This window comes from Drosophila willistoni, chromosome 3R (assembly GCF_018902025.1).
Source record: "Drosophila willistoni isolate 14030-0811.24 chromosome 3R, UCI_dwil_1.1, whole genome shotgun sequence".
In the NCBI taxonomy this organism is placed as follows: Eukaryota; Metazoa; Arthropoda; class Insecta; order Diptera; family Drosophilidae; genus Drosophila; species Drosophila willistoni.
In genome coordinates this window covers 3,890,133-3,909,020 of record NC_061086.1, presented here as the reverse complement: position 1 = coordinate 3,909,020, position 18,888 = coordinate 3,890,133, and the positions used below count along the sequence as shown (strand labels likewise).

General features: G+C 39.7%; 2 protein-coding genes across 7 annotated transcripts; one reads left to right on the top strand and one right to left on the bottom strand.

Annotated features, from left to right (window-relative positions):
* Positions 1-921: 921 nt before the first annotated feature.
* LOC6650245 (protein unc-79 homolog) lies at positions 922-17,552 on the top strand. Of its 6 annotated transcripts, none has more exons than XM_023180721.1 (27): positions 922-1,112; positions 1,322-1,430; positions 2,000-2,119; positions 2,185-2,346; positions 2,412-2,582; positions 2,647-2,736; positions 2,793-2,978; positions 3,037-3,735; positions 3,793-4,443; positions 4,500-4,771; positions 4,828-4,929; positions 4,992-5,136; positions 6,020-6,076; positions 6,875-6,954; positions 7,385-7,447; positions 9,229-9,540; positions 9,598-9,746; positions 9,811-10,544; positions 10,618-11,439; positions 12,684-12,951; positions 13,010-13,658; positions 13,729-13,803; positions 13,857-15,310; positions 15,376-15,530; positions 15,589-16,307; positions 16,368-16,546; positions 16,607-17,552. In XM_023180721.1, the coding sequence occupies exons 2-27, from the start codon at positions 1,376-1,378 to the stop codon at positions 17,472-17,474; spliced, it is 9,237 nt and encodes a 3,078-aa protein (XP_023036489.1). In that variant the 5' UTR covers positions 922-1,112; positions 1,322-1,375; the 3' UTR covers positions 17,475-17,552. The 6 variants fall into 6 exon arrangements, with proteins under 6 accessions (XP_023036489.1, XP_002072818.2, XP_023036490.1 ...); XM_023180723.1 differs by having other exon boundaries at positions 924-1,112; positions 10,618-10,695; XM_002072782.4 differs by lacking the exon at positions 6,020-6,076 and having other exon boundaries at positions 923-1,112.
* On the bottom strand, positions 17,543-18,844 carry LOC6650244. Its single transcript, XM_002072781.3, has 2 exons — positions 18,663-18,844; positions 17,543-18,594 (listed from the first exon to the last, which is right to left on the bottom strand). Exons 1-2 carry the CDS (start codon positions 18,812-18,814, stop codon positions 17,631-17,633), a joined length of 1,116 nt encoding a protein of 371 aa, XP_002072817.2. The 5' UTR covers positions 18,815-18,844; the 3' UTR covers positions 17,543-17,630.
* Between the last annotated feature and the right edge of the window lie 44 nt (positions 18,845-18,888).

Sequence of the window (18,888 nt, the reverse complement as noted above, 5' to 3'; positions counted from 1 at the left end):
TTGGTAAAGTTCAAAAGGCCAGACAAAATGTAATGGTCATCCCTTAGACTTATGTCTTAAATTCTAAAGAAGCCCTTCAATTCCAACACCCTTAACACATTTGCAGAAATTTAAGTCAAACAAATGGGTATTTAATTGTTAGACATTCTGTAATTGATATTCGTAATTGAATAAGTTTTCGATAAAATTGGAAAATTCTTTGCTAGTTTAAATAGAATACGTCATTATATAGACATATGTTTTAAGTTTTTATGGTTAAATCTAAATTGTATAGTGTACTAGCGAAAGCGATGATATCAAAATTTAATTGCAATTAAATTTTCAACCTGTTTAAGAATAGAACGCTAATACAGATTTAATTGAAATTTTAACTTTTTGGAATTATTTTCCTTGCCTTTAGATTCAGTCAGTTGATATGTTCAACATCTTTACGGTATAGTCACCAGATAAAGAGAACTCTCTCCCAGGGAATGAAATAGAAAGAGAGTGAAACTTGTTGCTATCACAATGTAAAGACCAAACAGCTGAGAATTCTGTGTAGTAAACGCACCATCAGGCTAGATAAACTGCGCAAACTCTTGAAATGGAAATATTTACCTATCGCCAAACCAAAACAAACACTTGTGGCATTTGTTGTTGTTTCGCTATGCGGTTGCAAAGGGGGAAAATCCAGGGCAAATGCTTAAAATGCACACAAATAAACACGCAATATGCGCATGTTCCATTTAGAGCAGCTGATTCTCGCAACTCCTGTTGAGGGTGAGTCGAAAAAGTGGGTCAATTGACCAACAGCGGCGGTCTAAGAAAATTTTCACACAATATTCCTTTAGTTATTTAAACAAATTTATCAAAATAAATGCACATCAGCAAGAGATAATAAACAAATATATCCTTACCAATTCCATTTCCGATTTTGACAATTCACGGCCAAGTCCTATCAAAAGCCTTGCCGCTTCCAAGGGATAGCGAAAATGTAGCCATGTACCGAAGATACAGATACACACTAAAGTGAAAAATTCAGTTTAGTTATAGAGATTTTTCTTTGTGGTCGAGGTGTCTTGTGAAACCCGTAAAAAATTGCAAATTTATTGAAAAAACTAACAAATTTCGAGGTAAGTTAAGAAATAATAAACAATTGAAGTGACAAACTTTATGGAAGCAATGAAATAAATAACTTTTTGCCTTAATTTAAGCAATTTTCATGACTTTTCTTTGCTGCTAAACAGCATCCTTAAGTCAAAGCATTACGTAACTTATCTGTAAAAACAAATTTCTTATTAAAAATGGAAAAAGTTTTGACAATTTGTATTATTGCTTTTAGAATGCGAAGTCCCTCGGCAGCAGTTTCGGCAATGCTAAGGATTTGTCTGATATAATGACTGGCAGCTTTAAGGTGCAACTCATCAACATGGGCACTCGTGCTGCCGCCTGTAAGTAGGCTACAAAAGTCTCAAAACTATATGTATGCGTGTGTGCATGTGTGCGTGTGAAAATGAGTGTGTATGTGTGTATTTGTAGGCGCATGTACCCAGAAATATTGCGACTGTACAGTAACTTTGCTTATTTTGTGTTTAATTAAATTAATTTTTACTCTTATTTTTATTTGAAATGTTCTAAAATTATTTACTTATACCCTAAAAAATATATAGATAAAGTAGATGGTCAAATGACGGAAATGGGCGACTTATAAATATCATAAACGTTCTTTTTATATTTGTTTACTGCTTTGTTTGTGTTGTGGTAATTTAGCTTTTTAAGATCTTAACTGTTTAACTATTTAACACCAAATTAAGAAATCTTTTAGGGAATCTATCTATAAAGCTTTCTTTTTTTTAAATTTTAAAATGGAAATTAAAATAGGGATATACTGAATACATATGCATATTTAAAAAAATAAAATTGAGCCAAGTTCAAGGGGTTTGGACTAAACTGGACTCGATTATCATACAACATTCCTCTGGTTATAAAAACTATTCAAAATGTATTATTCTCTTTATAGTTCAGGCAAAATTGAGAGCCCTTCATGAATACCATGTACGCCTATTGCACAATGTCTTGCCCGCGCCCTCTGGCGTTGATATTGCTAACAATATCAAATACTTTTCTCAAACTCTATTAAGTAAGTGAAACTGATTGAAATTGTATTTTAGAACAAGTATTAAGATATTTTTGATCTCTTTTCAGCTGTCCTTAAAGATGTGCGCACTTCACCGCACGAACTTATACGCGATCCTCTTGAAGATCCCACTCGAATGTCAGCCTATCCCAATCTAGAATATGGCAATCTCTATAATGCCCTAACTATGCTCATTGATGTAGCACCTTGCATACAGTATGGACAAATTGGTAAATCATTTCGACTTAACTGTCTTTCAAATGGCAAACTGAAATATTTCTTGAATTCTTTATAGTTTTCGGCAAAGCTCTATTGCAGTGCCTAAGCTGCATTTTACCCTTTCTTGATAAGGACCTTATTGATAATCTACCCTATCTAGTTAGTTCTACTATATCTGTATTACCGCCAGCATTACATCAGGATATTGTTAATGCTCTATGCTATTATATCTTACCCTTTACTATAAGTAAGTAAACTCAAAGGATTTCAAACGAGTGGCTTAAGTAACACATTTCATTTGATTTTATTAGCACGCCGCAGCTCTGATGAACAGGAATGTCAGGCCTGTCAATCTGTCTCATCCGTCATAATGATGGTCCTGCAGTACTCTAATAATCCAGGTATAGTTTTTTATAACGCAAATATGTATTAGTTTCTTAACTTTGATGTCTTCCAGCCCATCATTGTCAGCTATTGGAGTGCTTGATGACCCTTAAACACAATGTGGTCAAGGATATTCTTTGTGTAGTGGCCTATGGCACAGCAGTTTCGCGTTATGCAGCGGCCAAACTTCTTTTCTACTATTGGCCTGCTTTTGATCCCAATTTGTTTGATCGCAAAGTTTTACTATCGAAATTAACTAGTGAGTGAGAGTTCTTACATTTCGAACGTTTAAGTCATATTTATTAATTGCTCTCTAGATGACCTTGTCCCCTTCACCTGTCAGAGAGAACATTGTCCCAATGCTGGCAATGCCGAAGCTGCCAAAGTCTGCTACGATCATAACATAAGCATAACCTATGCCCCAGACTGTCCGCCGCCGTTGTATCTTTGCATCGAGTGTGCCAATGAAATCCATCGGGAACATGGTAGTTTGGAGTTTGGCGACATTCTCCATCCCATGCAGCAGGTCTCGATGGTTTGTGAGAATAAGAATTGTCGCTCCAATGAGAAATCGGCCTTCTCCATTTGCTTTTCCACCGAATGTGCCAGCTACAATGGCAATCATCCCATACGGTATTGTGCTCAGTGTCACAGCAATCGTCATAATTCACGTCGCGGTGGCGACCATGTAGTCCATCGTAGTCTTCAGCCCGCCTGGCAAATGGATCCCGAAATGCAAATGCATATGGTAGAATCGGTGGTGAGTCTTTTGCGCGAGGCGAAACCATTGAATTTTGAGCCTGGCAAGGAGTCCTCGTCGGCGGATTCCAAGAAGAATGGTGGCTCGGGAACGGCGGATAATATTTCACTAGAAGAACGCCAGAGATTGGGACGCTATGGCATTTGGTTGCTAGTGGGTCGATGTACACCCACTGCAGATACACCTGTCGAAGTATTGGGCAGGATTTTGAGTATGCTGTTCCATTGGTTCCATGTTACTGCATATTCCTATCACTGTGAGTCCTAGCACACGTCATCTAATCGACTGGGATGACTCTCTTTTCAAATTTCAGCTGCTGGACAGGTAGAGAGCACCATTGAGAAGCTTAAAGTTGATCATGTCTGCAATTGGTTAAAGGAAATCTGCCGCATTCATTACAATGTCTTCATATCCTGCCTTTTGCCTCATCCACCGGAATATGCCCGTGTGGGTGGCCATTGGGAAACCTTGGCATCACGCACGAGCCACTTGAAAGAGGGTCTCCAGAGATTGATATGCCTTGTGCCCTATGAAGTTATAACTTCAGAGATTTGGGACTATGTGATGCCACACTGGATGGAGGCAATCACCAATGATGTGGCCGAAAAAGAGTTAAATGAGCTTAAAATTGTTCTAAGCAAAATTTTAGATCCGGAAATGTCTCCCTTGGGATTCGATGCCAAGACCATGTACAACTTTGTGGCCATACGTTTTGAGAAGACCACGGCCAAGGTGCAGCAACAGGCTTTGCATTGGCTGCAGATCCTAACCAAACTAGAGATACTTATACCTTTGGTTCAACTATTCGCCATGTTTGGAGATGGTGTCAGAATCATGAAATATGGCATACAACACGAATTGATGCGTGAGAAGGAGAAGGATGCCAAAGCCCCCAAAACCATGTGCAAGGAGAGCAAGGAAACTAAAGCCGACATGGCCAATCCTCCCAGAAGAAGTTCTATCTGTAAGTAAAGGTTAGTTTGAAATGTTACAAGGATTCTCTCATATTCTTCGTACTAGCTCCTGTGGTGGAAGATGACTCTGGCAATACTTCTGCCATATCCGATGATGAGGCTCCTACTAATCGTCATACCGAATTCTCTACCGATGCCGAGCATAATCTAACCTGCTGCATTCTAATGTTGGATATTCTTCTCAAGCAAATGGAACTGCAGGATATAGAACAGCATATGGGCATACATACGAGTGTGTGTGAGAATGTCTCACGATTGATTAAATGCATGGTAACTGCTGCTCGTGTGGGCCTAAGTAGTCATGTGTGCGCCCTGAAGGCAAGTGAAACCCACTTTAGTAAGTCACAATGGCAAAATTCCAATCTCTCTTCTAGGTGGCGGAATGTGCCTATTGCGAGGCATCAATTATGTGGCATCAGCTATCAACCAAATTGGTGCAATTCATGGCTCCTCTTAATCCAGTTCGTCCGCCAGATGTATGCCAACTAAATGCAAATTGTTGATCACTTAATCGAATTACATAATTTGCGGTTTCCAGGTGCCCATCGAGGACATCATAGAAGAGGAGAAATCCTCACGTAAATCACCACCTGAATCGGATAAAGAGAAATCTCGCGAACGCGATGTATCCCTATCAATGGCTCCGCTGCCCATTCCTTTGGGTCCTTTAGGAGGTTTTGCAGGTATGTTTCTACAACATTTCATTACAAAATTCTATTATGTTTTATATTTGTAAAAAACCCAGAAATAACTCGGTTTTCAACCCAGTACCCACTTATAAATATATAAAACTAAATCCACCGTAAATTTATAAAAAATCAGCAGTCAAAAGTCACCCCGATATATCCCAAAAAGTCAAATAAAGTAGATAAAAATTTGTAGACTGTACTTGAGCCTGGACTATAAATACATAACTACTTACTATATATATTTATATAGATTTTGCAGGCGTTTGGTAAATGTGACGACGTCTTTTTGCCAGAAACGTCAGTGTTTCCTTTAAAATACTTACATAAGCAAAAGTACTTTGTAGACTTAAAAACCCACATTTAAATACCAGAAAATCTGCTGCAAAAACCGAACAATAAATCTTAGTTAAAATCCTGCACCTGCTATGCCAAATGTAATATTTACTTGTCCCAAAAATATAAAAAACCTAAACAAAATTTCAGACTCAAAAGATCATAGAATGAAAAGTTAACAGAAAAAATATATCAAACCAAAAAATAAGACATTTAAAAATTAAACTTAATCATTTTCATAAACTTAATTTGAATTAAACATTTTATAATTTCCGAAACATTTAATTTATATGTCTATCTTGCTATCTCTCTCTACATAAATATGTATATCTATTTCTCTCTCTCTATCTCTGCGTCTGCCTGTAACGCTCTCGCTCTGTCGCTCGCACTTAACTAACTTAAACGCGCGTCTGTCTATCTATCTCTATCTATCACTCTCTCAAAAATATATAATATATGTAAATTTAAAAAAATATATAATACATTCATCAACAAAATACTAAAACGAACCAAATTTTGAATCTATATCAATCATTATTATCAGATATCTTTAAGCTAGATCAATTCTTTTCAGACGATGGAAAAATTATTATAATGGCAGGTGAAGCACCAACAAGCAAATTTTTCATTCGTTACAACAAATCAAAAACCAATAAAACACAAAACTCAATCAAATAATTGCATTAACATTGTTAAACATTTGCCGACAAGAAAAGACTGTACTTTAATTCACACCACAGAAGAAGACAAAACAACACTTTCGCACTCTCTCTGCCTTTCTACACACCCTAAGACTCAATTCAACAAACACACTATGTCTATCTCTGTTTAGCTTAAATAGCCCCTTTTTTTTTAGCTAAGCATACGAAAAGCTTTTTATAACTAGTTAAACCTTAGAGATTCCCCTGTCCCACATAGATGAAATTAGTTACACTATTTGAAGATTCAATTTTGGCTTGCTTAAGACTTGACACACACACACGCAACAGACACACAAAAGCACACACACATACATATATTTTCAATACTTTGGAATCTTACACTGAACACTGACTGAGTGAAGGAAATACTTCTTCATATTTCCTTGAGTAATTACACAATTGGAAAATTAAATTAAAAAAAAAAACCAAACTGAAAAATGCATGTGATATTCCTTTCCCTTGGGATTTCGGTTTTTGTATTTGTACTTGGTTGGATGCATGATCAAATTTAGTGAATGCCTACTACTACCACACATAAATATGAGTTACATTTTGTTGAGATCAATTTACGAAAAAAAAAAAAATAAAAATTTATATATACCTTACAAAATTTCAGTTTCTAGCCAAAGAAAACCCTTTCTTCTTAAATGGTACTGTAATATTAATTCACATATTTTTACATTCTCTTCCTTCGAAAGGTCCTGTTCCAGTGGCCGTACCTCAACCAGAACCGCACTCTGTGGGCGGAGTGCTCGTCCATATGCCCCATGTCTGTTCCGTATGTATTTCGATTGTAGTCGTCGTTGAAAAAAATTAAATAAACAAATACCATATCTTATGTTCTGTTTAGTTGACACCCCTATTCTCAATTGCCAGACATTTCAATTTCTTAAAGTTTTCAAGTTTCTTAAACACATTACCAAAAATAAAATTATATATGAACTTAAATATATATATACAATACTTATATGCGTTAACTGTAGGTATCGATCTATCAACACCCAATTTATTAACTATATAATCTATAATCAAAAGGATATATATTCCTAAACACACACACATAAACACCCAATTTACCAACTTTCAAGTTCAAGTTTTTTCATTCATTTTTATTATTCATTTTTAACCAACCAACAAAGACATTCAATTCGAAAATTGTTATACAAGATTTTTATAATTTCTTCATATATATATTTGATTATTTATAGAATAACGAAAATGGGCATTCAGTTGATAGTAATGAATTGAGAAAAGTTCACGCCACAGACGAGGTACTTTGTGCATTCAAAAATCCCCCAAAAATTACCACCACAAAAAAAAAAAAATAACAAAACCATCCCCCAAATCAAAAAAAAAAAAAAAAAAACAAAAAATCATATTCAAAATATTAGTTTCATTATTTTAAATACTAATTAACAAAAATCCCTCATACAATTCGACATTTATATATAATTCAGTTCTTTCTTCTGTATATATACGTTTTTTCTGTTTTCAACTCTTCGTGTTATATGTAAATAAATGTACAGAGTGTTTCTCGATGTCATTTCCTTCTTTTAGTTTCCGTCTTTAATTTTTCGAGAAAAAAATCAATATTATCCAAATTAATTAATTTATTTTACTTTTCATATCAATGAAAATTTATAGGACCTTAGATATATAGAAAGGCTTTAGAAAAAGGGCAGTTATTTTTCAAAATCCATTATTCTCTTTTTTGTTTTTGCTTATAAAAATAGGTTAGGCAGAAATTTTCTTTTAGAGGAAATTTTCACAGGCAGCTTTTATGTTTCATCCTTTTTTTCCAATAGTTTTGTAGTTGTACCGCAGAATTTTTCATTCTAGACTTCTTAATAAAAACTTTGCATTTTTTTAATCTTCTAGTTTCTTATTTAATATTCTCGTTTTGTCAACTAATGTGTCTCAAAGTATCTTGTATGTGTGTGAATACAGAACCAAACAAAAACCAAAATCAAAAACAAAAACCACCAACATATTTTATCAGTGTACATTTAATTTTTATATAAATCTTGTTTATCTAATTTTTAAATGTAAATATTACTTTCTTTGTTTTACACACATGTTTTCTAGTTCTAGGGAATGCAACTCAATAATGCAGTTTGAAATTAGATTAATAACTCTATAGATATATCTGTGATTTCTTTTAACGAATCTGCCCTTTATGTTAACCTCTTTAAATTGGATCAAGCAATTGCTATTCATAGAAGAAATCAACTCTTCGTTTTGGAAAATTCACTGAAAGACCCCAAAAATTAAGCAGAACTACATATGTATGAACTTAGTCATGCTTAAATATAATATATTTGGAGAACTATAAATTTCAAGCCCATGAAAATATGTCATCTTCATTAAAAATTAAATGAAAAACCTCTTAAAACAAAGGGTCGATTTGAGAAAGTTATAATTCGTAATTTCAAAGTCAAATAACTCAATTATTATGAGAAAACCTAACTTCAATAGCCTATTATGCTACTTGTAGTAACTATAGCCGCTTACCATTTAAGTAATTTCAGTGTTGTTTAGTAAAAATAGTAATATTTTAAGGTGCAGATCGAAATTTCAGACATTTTGGTTGCATTCCCTCAACAAACATAGCCAATAAATCTCGTCATCATCATTTTTGAATAAACCTATATATAACACAAGCATGTTCTATGTTCAGCACCTTCAAAACTCAGCAAAAAATGAGAGAAAATGCACAAAATCCAAATCAAAGTTCTCCCTCTCTCTAAGTTTATGCAATATTTTAAATGTTACAAGTTGCGAGTATTTGTACTTACCATAATTATCGATGTAGACTATATACCTACTATAATTTTCCTAACCGAAACGTAAACAAAATGGATGTGTAAGTCAAGACTCGAAGCAATTTATGTATGTGTAAATCTCCATGTGTTCAATGTGTGAGGAATGTAACTCTATCTGTAAATATAAATATCGTTCAATTCTAAACGACATCACACATGTATATATATATATAGAGTTGAACATATTCAACTTTGAGTGTAATGATTCGATAACTTTATATCTAATGCAGATAATGACGGCTACTGTAGAGACAGTTTCAGAGCAACTTGATTTGGCTTCAATTTTGCCAACAGATCGAGCCATCGCCCGATCTATAACCCTGTCTGATGCGGATGTGGGCAGTGCCAATGTTAGTGTCACCAAAGCTTCGGTAATGGGTGAGAATGGTGGAGCCAATGGCAGTCTGCATGAGAATGGCAGTGGCTCCGAGGAGGATGAGGAGGAAGACAGTGATGACTTTTGGCATACTTCGGTGGGTAAATTTAAGTTTACCCTGGATCAGTTGCCACAGACCCTGCAGTATATACATCAATTACTTACTGTGAGTAGATCAAAACCAATGAAGATATGATTTCTAAAAACTAAATCTTTTCCATAGGAAATTCCAACGATCAAGAAGCCGGAAATATTGTATTATGTCCTGCAATGTCTGAATACCATGGCCCTGCATGGTGATGCACTGACCAAGGCAGCTCGAGAGCATCGAGGATTTTTCATTTGGTGTCAGGAGAACTTACTAATCAAGAAGTAGGTGAAAAGGATAAAGTTTACTGTGAGTTGATCAAGCTTTTCTTGTTTTTTTTGTTTGCAGCCTCTGGGAACTGTGCAATGCCGAGCACTCGCACATTTGCCAAGTTGGTGTCCCACTTTTGCTGCACTGCATCACGTTGTCTTACGGCTCGGATGTCTTTTGGCGGGTCGTCCAGGAGGCTTTCCACGATGTCGATTGGCGTGTTCGCTTCACAGCAGTGGAACGAGTAACCGTGATTACACGTTTTATGGATTCGACACCGCTGCGCTCGGAGGTCGGCTTGCAAACGGCATTGGCGACGGCCTTTTGTCATCTGATTGCCAGCATGGATGACATCAATGTGTATGTGGCGCAGCGGGCGACCTTGTATATCGGAACCATACATGATACGGCAATACGGTCACTGCTCTTCTGCTTGGAGTCTCAGTTCGATCTGTTCATTGTGGATCGTCCGGTTGTTCTGCAGTCGGTATATCAATTGCACAATTCGCTCTCCGATCGCAAGATGCTGGGATGGGAGTTCTTCCTGAATCGCTTTGACACTCTCTTCGTTGAGGCGCAAATAAATCTAGAGAAATGTGGCGATATCTCGTATCTGCGAGATCTACGCAATTCGGATAACGGTAGCGAAGCACTCTCGGCCAAAATCCAGAAGGCAAGGGAGGCTCTAAGCCAGTCGGACACTAGTGGCAGCATGGCCAAGACTCTGAGTGCTTCATTTGGAACTAAGTGGCCATATAAGAGGACTATGTCGGCTCCAGCCAGCATGGCGCCACGACAGGATAGCAAGTTTGGTAGGCTAATGCAGATACATAGCTTTGTATAGGGTCCTGTGACAATTGAATCGTGTGTACTTTGTTTTTGCAGTGCCCGAAAAGGAGAAGATCTATAGTCGCCAGGTATCGGCGCCCATATTGAAACGGAAGACATCTCGCTTCGGATTGGGTCAGTTTCTAGGCGGTAGTAGTAGTGGTAGCGGTGGGGGTAATCAGAATGCCAATCCAGCAACAGTAATAACAACAACAAATGTTTCAAGCACAAGCACAGGCACACGACCGAAAACAATGCCATCCTGTCCCATACATCATCAGCATCATCATTATCACCATCACACAGCCTTTCCCTATCACCATCATTATCTCCATTTGCCCCCCAACCAACATCATCACACATCACATACGTCGCCAGCGCCTCATCATCCACAACAACAACATGTAGCAACCACCTCAAATTTAGCCTCAGCCTCGGCTCATAGTCAGAGCCATCAGTATTTAGTGCATTGTGTACCACCTAGTCATCTAAGTCCGATGCCCACGCTGCAGGAGGCGGAAACATTACTGCGATCGCAGGCGGCAGCATCGACAGCAGCCACGACACGGGATCCCAATGTCGAGCCCTCAACAGTGGCATCAGCCACAATCGCATCAGGGGCAGGAGGAGCAGCAACTGCAGCGGTCTCCAATATCTCCACAACGCATCCACCACATCCGAATCCCTCGCATTCCTTTCATTCCCATTTCCAAAAACATCCTTCGGCCCCAAACCTATTGCCACCACAGCCTGCTGTCCCAGCACCTAGTCCAAGTCCTTCGGCTCTGGCCTTTCCCATGCATTGCACTTGTGAGAATGCCGCACAGCCACATCCGGTCTCAGCAGCAGCGGGCGTTAATAGCGGCACGGCCAATCCAGGTAGGTTGTAGAGCATGTGTGTCTAGGAGATTCCTGTGAAGAATCCTCCTCATTTACGTTCGTGTTTTATATTCGTTTTATGGATGTCCTCCCTGAATGGTGTCTCTGATGATGTACATAAAATGTTCACATGGAATCCGAACGAGTTTTACATAGTTTCCTAGTTCATTTCCGATCTGCATTGTAATCTTTATGCATTCCAAACTCTATGGCGGTTTTCATTTCGATATCCAATTTGATGTCTAGACTTTTATCCCACTTCTAAAGATTTGGGCGTTCATCGGGTAAAATTTTATGATTCCCTGTGAACATTATACATATGCATATAGTATCTTTGATATTTGGCTAGCCAAATGTTTAATACTCTTTTTTTCCATCAGTGTATTGTACATACGCTTCATTTCGATTCTCAAAGATCCATTAAAAACGTTATGTATCAGCTACATATACCTTTGGTTTGAATGAACTTTACGTACTATTGAAAATTCGTTTTATGTCCTTATAATTATTTTGTAATGAAATTTATTCTTAAATTTTACTTCAAATTTTAATTTGCTTATATAGAAAGGAGGGATAGTTAAAAAAAAACGCCATTAAATTTGCCATTTTATTTTTTTTTTTAATTCATTGGCACGTTTTAGAAAAGTAAGCATGACATTTATAGAAATTAGTATTAGGCTTATCAGCTCATTTTACCAGACATTCCCATCATATATCTACCTTACTGTGATATCACTCTTATCTAAATACCTTAATGTGTTATAGTTTGATGTACAAAAGTATCGTTTTAAGTGTGTAAACCCTTCCGAAATGGTATGTATGCTCAATATCTATCTGATAAATCACATCTCCTCGCAAAGGATACTCTATTTGTCTCTCTGTTTCTCTTTCTTTCTCCTTCTCGCTGTCTCTGTCTCTCAATTTCCCCTAAACAAATTCAATTTCTAATTGGCTTAACACAAAGAAACACATACACACAGATTTGTGTAAATATATATAAACAGAAACAAACTTTATTATACCTATATATATATATCTATTATTTATATATATATATAAATGTATATATAAATGGAAAACCCATCTAATTGTTCAATTGGCATGTGGCTGTGACCTCAAAAATAAAAAAAAAAGAAATCAAATTATCGGTGTCTTACCCCCTTTTCAAATTCAATTCAGTATCGTAAAAGAAAATTTTAATTCTTTCAGTACCGTATTTAAATCTTTCCCTTTCTGTTAACTAGATGGTCACATCCATTCGCTGGGTGGCCTAAACGATGAGAATCTAATCGGCCTGCTTAGTCGTATCACCGAGCTGGAGGAATCAGATCGTGAAACAATACATTTGCTTGTCTTTATGTTAATGCAGTTCATGTCACGCACGGATCAAGCCTTTCCATCGGAGGATAAACCCATGTCGAAGACCCAAAATATAGTGTTAAAGCATTTGTTCCTCTTATTGGGACACAATCAGATCGATAAGACCTTCCACACTACGCCGGAATGCTTGAGGTAAGTTTTCCCTTGACAGTCAGTTTATCAATATCTATCTTATCCTGTATCTTCTTAGGGTCTCAGCCGTTTTCAATGCCTTTCTGGCCAATTTGCCACAAGTTCTGGATCAGAATCATCTAATTGGTGGTTTAATTCTGCCTTCGGTCATGCAGATCATTCTCTATGCTCCCAGTCCCACGCAGACTTCAGGTGAATCGTATCAGAATATAGTCTTCAATTACTCCCTATGGCATTTGGAGCAATATCCGCGTCGAAATTGGCTCTTCACCCTGCTAGTTGTGCTGTATAAGTATTCGTACACCCAACCACCTCTCAGTGGTTATGTCATTTCCGCAATTCGATTGATAATGAATAGTTTGCGGGGACATTTTCATCAATGTCGTCGTATACCAACAACCACAATTCTGGATATTCAAGGTGTTGTAAGTGGAGCATCACGTTCGCGCGATGTGAGTCAACCATCGTTGGGCACTGATCCGGATGATAAGGCCAGTCCACCGGCAAGTCCCATGTTTCCATCAGAGGGCACTAGTGCCGCCTCCAAGAGCAAGGGTGGGCAGAATGTGGCCTTTACACCCAAATTGCAGCATGCCTTCAGGAAATACAACGATTCTAGTCTAGATGCAGATGAAACCGAATCAGAACTAGTGGCCATACCAGAGAGTGATCTCTCGGATAGTACACTTCATGGCAGCAGTGCACCAGTGAGTCTTAAGAACAGAATTCCATAGATCGTATTTGCCATCTTAGTCCTCCCTAACTCTCTAACTCTAGGGTTCCTTCGATGATACCATACACTTTGAAGATGTTTTGCCGCGCAATCGTCGTACTGTGGAATACACAGAAGAGGTGAGTCCTTGCACATGAACAAGACGAGATTTAACTTATGCATTCCTCCACAGAAGTCAACAAAATCCCATAAATCAATGATCACAACCAAAATCGGGGATACGTATACAACAAAAATCAAGGCCACCAATGAGACGACGATGGTCACTCGGCATAGTCTTCAGGAAGGAGTTCGCATGATTGTGACTCCTTTGGTTGGGGCAGAGACCACAGAGACTGCTGTGGTTAGTCCACCAGTCGATGTCCATCGTGCGGTGACTGTTCGAAATAAATCTTTAGAAAATGCTGCAGCCTCCACCTCGAAAATGTTTGCTGCCATAGCCACCAATCATTTGCAAGCCCTGGGCGCCTTACAGGATATGTCAATATCCGTTGGAAGTGGAGAAAGAAAGACCAGCTCAAGCAACGGCAGTGGTAGTCGCTCCACAAATGGCAATGCCAATGCATCTGCACCTCCTCCACCGCCGACCAAGCCCATTGGACGCCACAAGACCATAGTGGAGTGCAGTGCCGGCAACTCTGGCAGTTCCTCGACTGATGACTCACGTCAAAAGAAGTCGCAAGCAAAGTCACTGAAGCGCAACGAGAAAATGAACTACGGTTCGCCAGATTCACCTTTGTCCAAGATGAGTGTCATGCCAAATCCGCGTGATGAACCAGATGAGGCAGCTGCAGCGGGATTGCCGCCACCCAAGAGTATAGCTGCTCTGGAGATACCAACACCAGAGCGTCTACTGCCCATAGGAACACAGGATACAGTTGCCGCTTTGGTAGAACGAGTTCGCGATGGCCTTAATCTGCCGGACATTAGTCACTTGAAGCAGGATAGCCTTGATGTGTCGGAGAGCACCAAAGATGATGTCACTCCAAGTAGTCGAACTCAGTCACCTCGTCGTCTAATCAAGCAAGTGGCCCTGGAATCTCCGCCCAATCCAAATGCTCCAGTCACTATGACGGCCCATCAACAACAGCAGCAACAGCAGCCATCCCAAGATTTACATACGTCCATTTTAAAGAATGTGCAACAGGAGCTTAAGCAACATGGTCCAAATTCTGCTGGCGGTGGAGGAGCAGGAGGCGGAGGCTTGGCTCCTAACAATAGCATCAAAAGACCTAGACAGAAATTGGCACCCTTCACAGTGGATACCAATGCCATTCCAGATATACGCTCTCGCTATGCTGGCTCCTGGCCGCCTCCACCCTTTCAGCCTGCAGAACCAGAGCTTGACGATGAATGCGAAGAAGCTGGGGCTGGAGCCGGAGCTGCTGCAAGTGAAACCAACAATGGGCATGGCCATACAAATCACGACCCTCACGCTCCACGTGGAAGTTCTCGTCGCGTGGGTGACTATACCGTAGTGGAGAGATGCTCGGATTGCGGCGCCCACATCGAGGAATACACCGATGAGGAAATTGGCATACTAATTGTCATTCTAGGCACTTTTATCCATCGTGAACCGGCCATGGCGGCTCCCTTTCTGCCCGAAATTCTTACCATGACATCACGGTACGATGCATTACGGGTCTAGGCGAACATTTTTAATCATTTCCCTTTATCATTACCTCTTACAGCATCTGCTTGAGCTGCACTCATGCATGGCAGGGAGAAAATGGGCCACCATTGGCTAGCAGTGCCCAGGCCGTGGCTCTGCAGTTTATTCGCTGTGTCCTGCATCAATTGGCGCCTAATGGCATCTTCTTGCAAGTGTTCCAGACCCAAATGAAAAGTGAGTAACCTCCCATCATACCATTTCTTTTAATTCGAACATTGTTCCTCTTTTCCAGTGAAAATACGTCACAATCATTTCCGTAGTATTGCCAAGGCTTTGCAGGATTTCCAAGATTTGAATGCCACCAGTCCGATTTATATGGTCTGCGATTCGCTGACATCCAAGAAGGCCTTGCCCATTGATCAATTACCCGTCATTTTCCGCAACATGGCGGAATATTTGAATCTTCAGTGTGTGCCCGCAGAGGCGGGAGTTGGACTCGCTGTTTGGTCGCAGGCAATGCAGGCCATGGAGACCCTTTTGAGGCAGGTCATTGTCATCATGCCCAACCTAAGCAATGCCGAGTATCTGCTAGACATTATGGCCGCCACTTTACGTTTGAATTGCGTGCCCAAAACTTTACTCGATCCGTATTCAAAAATCATGGCATACTGTGTCCAACATACCAATCTAGAGTATCAGACATTGTATGAACTGTGCACCCTGAACACTCGGTCCTTCAGCAAGGATAGGGACAAGAATTTGCTTTGTCGCCAGATGATTTTTGAGTTCGTCCAGGCGCTGAAATTTAAATCCAATATTCCCGATCACAATTTGCTAACAGTTATTGGTTTTGTTCTCCTCGATGCTGGCGGTACCATGCCACCTGGCTCTTGTCCTGGCCTGCCAGATGCTGCTCCTGTGCTGACCACCAATGCAGCGGATTGTTTAAGGCAGTATATAAACGATGTGATTGATTTCTTGGCCGATTTCCATACGCTAAGCAAGATAAAGGTAAGCAGGGAAGACAACTAAAAAGTAATTTTCCAGCATGAATACTAATTTCCATTTCAGAACTTTAAAAATGGTCAGGTAAGCAATGGCCTGGGTGAGGACACTCTGGGTGGCGTCCTAAAGGGTGCTGTGGCCCAGTATTTGGCCTTGGAAATGTCTCGAGGCAATTCTAGAGACAACAAAGCGGTGTCTCGCTATCTGCCCTGGCTAAACAATGCTCCTTCTTCACTGCAACAGGGGTAGGTTGGAAAGAACAATACATTTAGAAGGTTCTATACTGATTTATATCTCTCCGGCAGCCCCAAAGAGTTTACAGAATGTGTGGGTCATATGCGTTTGCTATCCTGGTTGCTCTTGGGTTCACTTACACACATGGCCTTGATTCAGCGGCGACAGGAGACTCACACCATACCAACACCTCTGCCACCAAATCCGACACCTGGCCAGGGTCAACCGATTGCGGCAAGTGTTCATTATCAGCATCAGGGTGTAACCTATTCCCAGCCAGTGCCGCAAGAAGCCTCTTGCCATATAGCCGATCATATACAAGTCATATTTGCTGGCTTTGCCGAGCAATCGAAAACCTCTGTCCTCCACATGTCTTCGCTTTTCCATGCCTTCACCTTGTGCCAGTTGTGGACAGTCTATTTGGAACAAATGGCTCACAATACCAGCAGCAATGTGGAGGGCAGCACTTTGGGCGTTCTCTTTGAATTCTGGGCCAAGGTCACACCGTGTATTCTTCAGCTTGTCTCCCATGCCAAGCCAACGGTGCAGAAGGACGGTCACGGCCAGCATCAGCAACACCAGCAGCAGCAGCAGCAGCAAGCCCAATGTACTGTGGACTTTCAGACTCAAAGTTCGAATTCCAAGCTATCTGAAATGGTTAATTTACATTTTCTGAGTCTGCTAGAAGCCTTGAAAGATACAAACTCTACAGTGCTGGGCAAACTGTTGCCCATGTGGAGTCCTGTATTGTCCTCGCAGACTCAACTCTCGGATACTTTGCACGTGCGGCTACAGAATGTACGAGACTATGCTCCTGACTACGAGGAGCAGCAAGCTAATAAGTCGGAGGCTCTTCTCAAATGGCTGCAACGTTTGCAATTTAAAATGGGCCAAATCGAGCTGCAAGCCTCAACGGCCACCCAATTCTATTCCATATAAATAGCACTTTTAGTGAAGAATTTATGTAGTAAATGTTTTGCATATAACAGAATAAATAGTTAACAATGTTCGTTGGTATAAAAATGTTTAAGCTTTAATATTTAATTTGCCAGCAGGATTCTTAAAGAATTTACCTGAATAATTTCTATCACACATTTATTCGTAAACCGTATAGTGAATTCCACTCGTACCGGACGCCTCCGTAGTGGTTGGATCTAGAACTTCATTGGCCTCAATGGCCTTTGTTTTACCCTCGATTAAGTAATCAATTTGAGGATTACGATAGTTTTGAAAAGACTCTTTTGTTTTCAATATCGAATCACTGGGCAAAGCTAAGGTTGGTAAGTCTTTGATGGCCCCTTGCCTAGCCAAACGTTCTTCCGCTTGTTTGATTTTCAATTTCTTTATCCTTTGCATATAATCCACTTGCAAATTGGCTGATTCTGCCAATGGTACTAGCTGAACTTCTTTGTGTTGGATTAGTGGTGGAGTTGCCGCGGTGATTTCCCAATGTTTGCCCTTTTTGCGGACACGTTCTTTATCAGGATCATGAACATTGGAGACTGTAGTGCGAAAGGGTTTAAATTTCTCACGCACTGGAGGGTCGTTGTCTGACCTTTGATGCTCTGTCTTGTCGATGAGATAGAGAGCATGCTGCTCCAGCGGGAGTGTCGGCGCTGGGGCAGAGTCGTTTGACTCCTTTGTCAAGGCCAATCGGGATAATTTAACCTCGATAAGATCAGCAGGTACGGTAGAGTCTGGAGAAGTACTCGCCCCCTTGAATGTCTCTATTTCGGCCAAATCTTCAGCTGTTATTAGAGTGACTTCAGCTGGCAATACTTTAACCTTCTTCTCGTGCATTGTGCCTTGGGCAATTATCTTTAAAGGATCCATTTCCAACTCATCATCGCTGTCGAGTATATCAGCCACATGGTCATCTGTCATCTTGCCATTCCATTCCAAATTGTCCAAGGCAACTCTCCCCTTGGATGCAATATTTAGCTCACTTAGCATCCGTGCAGCTGCTTCTACATCATCGCGTCGTGTAATCTCATCCAGCAACTTGTCATATGATTCCTTTAATCGCCTTCCTTTATCAGGCAATTGATCTAAACGTTTTCTAAAATAAACAGTTAATAAATAAGTAAGCTAAAAACAAAAAGGCGCGCAAATTTTTGCGAGTCCTACTTGAATGTAAGAAATTTTCCTTGCCGCTCCTTCATATCAAGCAGTTCTACATAGTTCAAGGTTTTTAGATCCTTGCTGTGCTTCTCCTTTACCTGGCTCGTGCCGGGAATTCGGCTTAATGGGGCAGGCACCAACTTTTCCGTCATTGTCATTTGTTTAAATTTCTTTGTTTAATTATCTTTCTTGGAAGATAGGGCGATAATTGACAAATTGCTATAGACATTTC